Source organism: Eucalyptus grandis, chromosome 7 (genome assembly GCF_016545825.1).
Source record: "Eucalyptus grandis isolate ANBG69807.140 chromosome 7, ASM1654582v1, whole genome shotgun sequence".
NCBI classification, from domain to species: domain Eukaryota; kingdom Viridiplantae; phylum Streptophyta; class Magnoliopsida; order Myrtales; family Myrtaceae; genus Eucalyptus; species Eucalyptus grandis.
The window spans coordinates 31989604-31999375 of NC_052618.1; the positions used below are offsets into that span (position 1 = coordinate 31989604).

The 9772-nt window shown below is 36.0% G+C and overlaps 1 protein-coding gene across 1 annotated transcript; it reads right to left on the minus strand.

The window, feature by feature from the left end:
- Positions 1-539: 539 nt before the first annotated feature.
- LOC120286251 (putative pentatricopeptide repeat-containing protein At3g18840) lies at positions 540-3118 on the minus strand. Its single transcript, XM_039317223.1, has 2 exons — positions 1860-3118; positions 540-1677 (listed from the first exon to the last, which is right to left on the minus strand). Exons 1-2 carry the CDS (start codon positions 2596-2598, stop codon positions 818-820), a joined length of 1599 nt encoding a protein of 532 aa, XP_039173157.1. The 5' UTR covers positions 2599-3118; the 3' UTR covers positions 540-817.
- Between the last annotated feature and the right edge of the window lie 6654 nt (positions 3119-9772).

Sequence of the window (9772 nt, forward strand, 5' to 3'; positions counted from 1 at the left end):
AAATCAAATTCCACTAATTGAGCAAAACCTCTGTTGGCCTGAGGGCTTTGACATGAACAAGCTTTGCCACTGCTTCATCTGGCGGCACTTCTTATCCATCAGTCATTTTTTATCTCCACCGTCCAGTGTGTGGTACACCAACAAGTCCAATTCCTTCTGCAAAAAATATATCTTTTACCATCGACCCTTGAAACATGATTGAATTAGTGTTGAGAGTGAGTATTGTCTGCAAGAACGTTTGCGGCTGATAAGCAAAACTGCAGGCCTATCATTGTCCTCTTATAATATGTTTGTACTATTTTCTTTCATAAACGATATACGATTGTAAATTGAAAAGCAGTTCATGCATTTCTTTCCCAACAGATATTCATTTCAATGCAGCAAAGTAAAAATTTCACCATCTATTTTCTTTTGAATGTACTTGCTCTTATAATATCATGGAAACCTTTTCCAATGATATTCTTTGTTTTGCTTTCTTATAACGTATGAGGATTAAAAAGTTAATCTCCATTCACTCATCTCTTCTTCAGAAACCCGTACAATGTGTGGGCTACCAGCTAGTTTTTATAGTATTTAGATGAGGGCAACAGCCCCCACCATTCTACAGTTGAATTCGTTGCTGTGTATTAATCAGAATAATGAACACCTATTATCTAGCAAAGAGAAATATCAATCGCGTCATGACAGGGAGGGGCAAAGTCTAATTCAAATTGAATCTAGTCCAAGTTTCCGTACCTCATCCTCTTTTAAATATATATATGCTCTTGAAAGCAGCCACAGACCTTCCTGTACCAAGCATTTGAATTCATCTGTCCCCTTATGTCAATGTTAAAGTTGTAATCTTTCCAACACTTGAATTGGGTAGCACACGTAAATCTGCAGATAGGAACTCCAAGATCGAATAGATAGCCTCTGCTTTTGAATGCGACGTGTCACCAGAGGTAAAAGCATGAATTCCATTCTCAAGATACACCCAACTGCAGCCAGCAAGCTTCTTGGTTTCCTTCCCTCTCATTTTCTCTCTTATCTTGCGCATCTCTGCCCAATTTTCCTCAGCTGCAAATACATTTGCCAGCTGCACATACCGAGATCCATTATCTTCCTCAATAACCAATAGCTGCTCTGCCGCTTCTCTTGCGAGACTGAGGTTCCTATTTATCTTGCAGGCATTCAAAAAAGCCCCCAAAATCACAGGATCCGAATTCCTGGGAATTTTCTTCATGAGACCCATCGCCTTTTCTAGTCGATTTGCCCTTCCATACAGATCAATCATACAGGCATAGTGATCCATTTCAGGCACTATTTTGTAATCTTCTACCATGGACTTGAAATACTTTTCCCCCATTTCCACTAACCCACTATGACGGCAAGCAGATAGAAGCGCAATAAAGGTGACCTCATCAGGTTTCAAACCTCTCTCCAACATCTCTTTATACAGCTCCATAGCTTGATCTTCGTGCCCATGATTTGCATAACCGGAAATCATGATATTGTAGAGAATCAAGTCTCTTCCCGTGAGTTTTTGAAATATCTTTCCTGCATATTCAGTACTGCCAGACTTAAAATACATGTCGATTGTGGCACTAATCAGCTTCTCCTCCATTTCCATCCCTTTTCTTAGTGAGTGAGCATGAATTTGTTTTCCAGGATCCAGGGCCGCCTGCAATGCACAGGCACCTAGCAAGCAGATGATTATGGGTACATCAAAAGAAATGTTTGCATTCCCTCTATATTCATTCAGCAGTTCAAATACAGCTTCACATTGCTGTGCTTTGACATAACTGTAAACAAAGCTGTCCACACGATAGAATTCTTTTCATTCAGAGAATCAAAAAGCCTCCATGCTTCAGACATGTTACCTTGAGATGAATGACCCACGATCATAGAAGTTGTCGAAAAGGAGTTCTCGCACTCAATTGTCGCATAAACTAAGTCCGCATATTTAATATTTCCACACTTGCAGTAAACATCCACTAGAGCACTCTTAACAAAGAGATTTGATATCACTCCTTCTCTCAAAACCCAAGCATGTATCTCCTTTCCAAGCTTTGAATTCCGCATGCTGGAGCAAGCATTCAGAACACTAGCGAATGTGTGCTCATTCCACCCAAATCCACTGTCCCTCATTTTCATAAAGAAATTCAAGGACTCCTCCTCAAAACTGTTCTGTGCATAGCCAGAAATCAAAATATTCCAAGACACTGTATCATTTAACTCGGGCAATCTCTGGAACAGATCTAAAGCCACTTCCATTTTACCTTCCCTACAACAAGCTGCCATCATCGTATTCTTGGAAACCAAATCGACCTCCGCTTTTGATTCACAGAACACTCTGTATGCTTCTCCGAAACTCCCACATTTAGAGTACATGTCAATTAAGGAGCTCATGACATACTTATCCGTATCATTCCCTGTCCTCACAATATAAGCATGCAACTGTGTCCCATAACACTGCACACGTAACTTTGCCACCAAGTTTAGCATCGCCTTCAAAGTAAACTCGTCGAACTTAAGACGATCACGCATCAACTGCATCTCGTCAAACCATTCGAGCGCATCGCTTTCATGTCCTTCGACGGTCACGTAACCGGTCAGCATCGAATTATAAGTTACCAAGTCCCTGTCAGTGGCGGAGTCGAACAACGCCCTGGCTCAGGTCAAGTCCCGAGCTTTTACGTAAGCCGAAATCAGGGCGTTCGAGGAGTACACGTTCCGGTGGGGCATTTCGTCGAACAGCTTGTGGGCTTCTCGCAAAGAGGCCATTCTGGGAGTTGAGGCGGATGAGCTGGTTGAACAGGAAAGTGCTGGGGACGAAGCCGGACTTAACTGCCCTCGCCTGGTAGGCCAGACCATCTTTCAAGGACCTCATTTACATGTTTGTGTCAGATGTTACATGGGAAAGGACGAGAAGAAGGAACCCATCTCTGCTCAAACGACCCTCGATACTTACCAGCTTCTAAGACAATAACAAAAGACTCGGGCTCGTGACAGAGAACAGATTTCGGTGACGAGAGAGAGAGGAATCAGTGTCAGTGTCAGCAGCCAAATCCTGGGCTGGCAGAAGTTGGTAAAAAAACAGCAGATGCTGAATTTTGCTTTTGCCGGTTTATCATGTGCTTAAAAGACTGTCAATCTCTCTTTCTATTCTCAATTTTGCTATCTTTTAAAATTCTCATTTTTTTTTCTCTTAATTTTCACTTCAAAATGATTCTTTTCGAAGCTCTCACATTATTCTTCGACCTAAAAAAAGAAAAGTTCTCATTTTAATGCAGTATTCTTTATTCATCTCTTTGTTGAATCTTGATGATAATTTCTAATTAAACGTAAGAAACTAGTAAATTTCAGGGTTAATAGAGGTAATCTTTCCTTTATGATATCTTTTTATAACTAATTCAATTTGAGGGCAATAAGGTATTTAACACAAATCTGAAGGGAAAATTGCGTTTTACAGCCTTAAATGTCATGTACATGACATGTATAGCTAGAAACTTAATGGAAGTTGATGACCGGAAAATAATAAATTTTTGATGTGGTAAAATACATTCTTCACAATTTCAAGTTATTGTATATCATTCCATGGTTCAGAAAATAAAAAAGGAAATTTCAAAAAATAAATCTTGCAAGTAGGTATAATATGTTGGGTCTTATCAACGAGAGCTCCCATGTGTCACAAACACGGCACTCATTTCATGCTTTAATGCGATATTTTATGCGAATAGGCTTTTAGCCATGTCACTCATGCTCTCGCCCATATTTTTCGCTCACTTTTTTGTGTTTCACTCTTTCACAAGACCTGCAAGTTCACGCAAACTTTGCTCAGGTAACGACTTGAGTACCTTGCACGCTTACCCAAGAGAAAGATGCTTCCCTAGTCAAGGGATTCAAGGATTTGAAGGATAATTACAAATGTTTAGTAATCATTCAACTATGCCCCCAAACTAGTATAGAAGTTAGTCAAAATGGTTGTTCACTGATAGATATTGACTCTGCAAGCGAATGTGCACATCTCTTTGCTGAGATAGAAATGAGATTCATCTTCTACTCTCTCTAATCTTGTGCCACAGCCAGCAGAGAGTGGCTCTTTAGTTCAGTCTCAATCCAAAGTTTCCACATCCCATTGTTACACGTTCAAAGGTTGAAATCTTGAAGCCAAACCTTAGATATGCTAATATTGCAATTTCATCTATCTCTCCTAAGCCACATGCTGTCCACTTAGCCTTAAAACACATTGATTGGACAGGCACCATGCTTGAGGAACTCCACAAAACATGGGAATTTGTTCCCCATCAACCCTCGATGAATGTTGTTGGATGTAATTGGGTGTACAAAATAAAGTTACATGCAGATGATTCACTTGACCAATTGAAAGCCTGGCTTATTGCAAAAGGCTGTCATCAAGAGGAGGGCATTCACTTCCTAGAAACTTGAAGTCCGGTAATCAAACATGCCATAATTTGCATTATCCTATCTGTTTCTACTGTTCAGAATTGGGAAATTTGCCAAGTAGATGTCAAGAACACCTTCTTACATGGTGATCTCGATGTTCCCGTCTATATGGAACAATTACCAGGTTTCGTGATTCATCTCATCATGACCTTGTCTACTTAACCCAACATGCGCTATATTGCCTTAAACAATCTCCCAAGGCATGGCTCAACAAGTTCAACGACTTTCTTTTCAAATATGGATTCTTTTGCTACACTGCTAATCCATCACTATTTATTTATCGTCATTGTGGTCATATTACAATTCTATTACTATATGTAGATGATATAGTCTGTACTGGTGATTCCTCAAAATTACTAGACCATCTTGTGCATGCACTTGGTCAAGTGTTTTTCATGAAAGACCTTGGCGCTCTTTATTTTCTTATGATTTGTTTTCAATCAATTTTCGTGTAGATCAAATTATTGTATTTTATTTTTAACTTCCACCATAATTATAGGTGGTGATATCTCTATTTGTACTATAGAACGTATCATTGAAAAGTATGCTTTATCGACTCAATTTTTTGTTTTCTTTAATAAGTCCAATTTTATGTTCAATTTATCATAAATAATTTTATACAAGAAGTATAGTTGCTGTTTTAAGCATTCTTAGTAAGTGGACCCCAAAAAAAAAAAAAAGTGTCACGGTGGACCCACTAACTTTATTTGACCATTTTTACCCGAATGCAATATACTAGGATTATAAGTAAATTCGGACAATTTACACACAGTAAAGGCTATATTCGGTCTAGTGCAATGCATATTGTACAACAGACTTCCAGTTGCACTAGTATAATCTAATTGTACTAAAGGTTGCCCAATATTTTTCATCAATTGAATTGATTCATCATATGATACATTTGACTCTTTAATTCTCAAATGTTCATATTTTTAATATTTTTCTTCACATAATAGCCTTGACTTAAAGCATAACCCCCACTATGTTTGATCACTTTGATACCTAAAATTGTATCCATATATATAGTTTTTAACTTCATTTATGCCATGCATATTTGTACTGACAATCAACATATTATCTACATAAAAGTAGATTATAAATTCATACTCTTAGGTATGCCTTGAATAAATACACTTATTAGCATTGTTATGCTTAAATCCATATAATAATACCATTGAATCAATTCTCTCATGCCACTGTTTCAATGTTTGTTTTTGTCTATGCTCACATTACCATTCTCAACAAATTGCAAATTACTTGTAACTTCTTTTACATAATTAACCTCACGATCCTAAGACCGTTCCTCAATTAGAATGTGTTTTTATCAAAATATTAATAGTTAAATTCTCAATCGTGCGTGAAAGTTTATTTCAATAATCATTTTAAGTTGAAGGCAATTTTAAAATAATTATAGTAATTTGAAGAGGTTTAGAAACTTCAACCTTATAGTCTTTGAGCTTGACAACATATATATGAAGTTCCTCCATTTGCTTAGAGACAGATTTTCCATTAATCATGATAAATTCAAAATATTTAGTAATTCTATCTGTACTTTATTTGTCAGTATTGTATTTAGTCTCCAAGGCAAGCCAAATGCTATTGGGATTTGAGTAATATAAAAAATTTCATTTAGACAATCTTACAAAGTATTAAGAATTCTTCCTCGACACCTCCGTTCATCATCAATTGATTCTTTCAAAATGGTGCATCTTTGGAAGCCATTGCCTCGTTGAATGTTCTTGGATCTCCGTCAAAATGAATTAACATGTACAGCTTATTCATAACATTTTCGTTATCTCCTTATACCAGAAGAGTTACAAAGTCAAAATCAAAATCTTTTGTCTTCTTCACTCTTTGACTTCTCTTTGGCTCACTTGGAGAATCAAATAGTTTTCTTTTTCTTGATGAAGAATTACGTGCATTAATTGTTGTTTGTGAATATACTAAGGTATCACTTGAATCTTTAAGAAACGTGTGTTAAAGAAATTCAGCATATCTTGATTTCACAATAACATTAGATTCAACATCCAATAAGCGATAAACTTTAGAATTTTTAGTATATCCAATAAACACACTTCTTAATGTCCTTGGTCATAATTTGATTTTCTTATAATACACAAAGCATGTCCATACTTTAAAGTAAGGATAAATGCATTAAAAGTCCTAAAACTTGTCATGAAAGTATAGTTAAGTCCTAAAATGTTCAAAAAGCACAATCAAGTCCTAAAATTTGTCACAAAAGTGAAGTTGAGTCCTAAAATTCTTAAAAAGTGTAATCAAGTCCTAAAAATTGTGGAGTTGGTGCAATCAAGTTCTAAAATTTATTAACATTTTCAGTTTGTCAAGTTGAATGGAGTTAATGGAAAGACTTGATTGTACAAACTTAATAAGGTTTAGGAGTTGATTGCATGTTTAAAATTTTTAGGATTCAATTGCACTTTTGTAATAAGTTTTAGGACTTAATTGCATTTTTTGAAAGTTTTAAACTCAATTGCACTTTCGTTACAAGTTTTAGGACTTCCGATATATTTATCCCTTTAAAGTATTAGATGCCGGTACCTTTCTTTACTATAATTCACATGGAGATATCTTAAATTTTCTTGATGGAATTTTGTTGTGAATGTGACATGCAGTAAGAAGTGTTTCTCCCCACAAATTTACTGGCAATTTTGCTTGTAAGATCATGGAATTAACTATATCTACCAAAATTCGATTCTTTTTTTCTGCCAATCTATTTTGTTGTTGCGTATAATGTGAACTTGTTTGTTGCACAATGCCAATTTTCTTCACAGAATGCAAAAAAAAAAAAAAAAAAAAAAAAAAAAAAAAAAACTAATGAGAAGTATTCTTCTCCCCAATCATTTTTCAAAACTTTGATTTTCAACTACAACCTCATATATCTTGAACACATCTAAAGCTTTTGATTTCATAAGATAAACATGAGTATATCTAGAGTAATAAAAAATAATGTAATAACATAACAATTTCCATCTTTAGATCTTTTTACTTTTGAGAATAATTTCTTAGTCATCTTTGCTTGTGAACATATTTCGCATTCCTTTTCATCCAGATTGTGACACAATATCATACCACTTTTATTTTTTTACAAATTTCAAAGTAGTTAAGCAACATGAGATAATCTATTATGCCGCAAGGAAGATGACTTAACCATATAAAAAGAAACAAAAGTCTCAATAATACTTATCTATCAAGATTCCGAGCACTCGATGCAACTGTTGTCTCCATCTTCATGAAAATAATAATACCTTAAGATTGTTGAGAAAATTTGATTATTGATGAAGATAGAGCAATAGTTGATAGTGCTTTGATGCTTTGATGTGTGATAATGATCACTATCCTTAAGGTATTATTTGCCTATACTATTTTTGCCGTGGGTTTAGAACAAATAGACCTCTAGGATATACATCAAAGCTGCAAATAAACAAGTTCAATAATTACTCAATTTTTCCCTTGGAATTTTAGCTTGAATGTATTATCAAAGTTGCATGTAAAAAGAGAAGAAGAGAGAATTACAAAAAAGTTGTTGTTTGAACAGTTATGATGAAAAATATATGATTTAGTGCTATGAACAGTTTTTGGGCTCTATTTGTTTTTCGAAAAATGAATGACTCGGAAAATATTTTCCTAAAAACGATCCATCGTATTGCTTATAAATATGAATAAAAGAAAAATATTTTCATTATTAATGATATTGAAAATAAAAATAATTTTTATTAGTTAATTATTTCAAGCAATATAAATTATTATTTTTAAGAATATTTTTTAAAATATTTATTTGTCGTGAAATATATGCATCTTAAGACGAATGATTATGTGTGAATAAGAAGTGATTGATAGGGAGAGAGAGAGATGGACTTTTTGTGGATGGGGTCGAGATTGACCTAAAAATTAGGTCAAGAGAGTTGACGAAAAGTAAATCGGGAAAAATTATCTCTAATTTTTTTTATGGGTGTAAACGATCTAGATGCACTGCATCTTTGCGTTGGGCGGCTGTGTTCTCGCCCCGTATGAATGCGCAAGTCATAGGGAAAAATCATCTCTAACTTATTATGGGTGCAATTTCCTAGATGCACCCAAACTTCGACCCAAACTTCACGTCGTTGAATTGCGTGCATTTGTTAGGTCGACTGACTTGGGCTTTTCTTACAGGGTAAGGCGACTCCGAAGTCAAGGATCATCCCAACTACTCCCGATCTTTTTAAATTGTGCCTCCTCCGCACACAAAAAGCAATTCTTCACCGATTTCTCTTTACCCAAAGACAAACAGAGACATGATTGATGCTCATAGCCCAATGAGTACCTATCAAGTTTTGCTACTCATTATTGTTCTAGTGCAAACGATGACTAGCATCATAAAGCCGAGTAATCCATTATGTGTCGCTTCATCTTGCGGTGACATTCATAATATAAGCAATCCATTCCGACTGAAAAGTGATTCAGAAGAATGTGGTGACTCGAACTACGAACTGACTTCTGTTCTATACTTGAATGGTGGTAGATACTATGTGCTGCCTATCAATTATTCCATTAACGAAATCAGATTGGTAGACGATGGGATTCATAAAGGCAATTGCTCGTCTCTCCCCCGTTACCAATGGACACATGACTGGCTTAACCACACAAAGTACTACGATAGACAGTACTATGCCACAATCAATAGTGTGGTCATTGTGAACTACTCAAAGCCGGTTAGTTCTTCATTCTACATCGCTATTAATCCATCTTGCACTGTGGGGTCGTATTCTTCCAACACATCATCGAGTTGGAAGTTGTATGCTTTGGCCAATCCAAACGTATCAGATGTTAGGGACTTTTGCACCATTTGTAGCTGGACCGACGTATCATATTTTTCTGCGAATAATGAGCAGATAAATAGTAGCCTCTACAACTACGAGCTAATCCATAACATCATGGCCGATGGATTTGTTATAATCGTCCCAGCGCCCACCCCTCCTGACTCGTCCCTCACTTGCGTACTTGGTCTCCATAGCATCCTCTTGCAGAGTTGAGGACACGTCATGAGCCAAACTTTCTTTTACCATCTGCATGGATATGGAGAAAAATTGTGAAAGTTGTGGTTCAGGTTAGAGAATTCTGCATGTAGCATATCAAAACAAAATTTAGTTGCTTTGCATGGACATTCGCTAATAATGCATGTCCAATTCATAGCCTGGAGATTACATTTCCAGGAGTCTGGATGGCTGGTGATGTTATGCTTCCACTAGTATATTAATTTGCAGTCTAGATGAGTTGAAGGAAACTTTTCCATAGTGAATACACTTAAGTATGTTACACACATAATCTT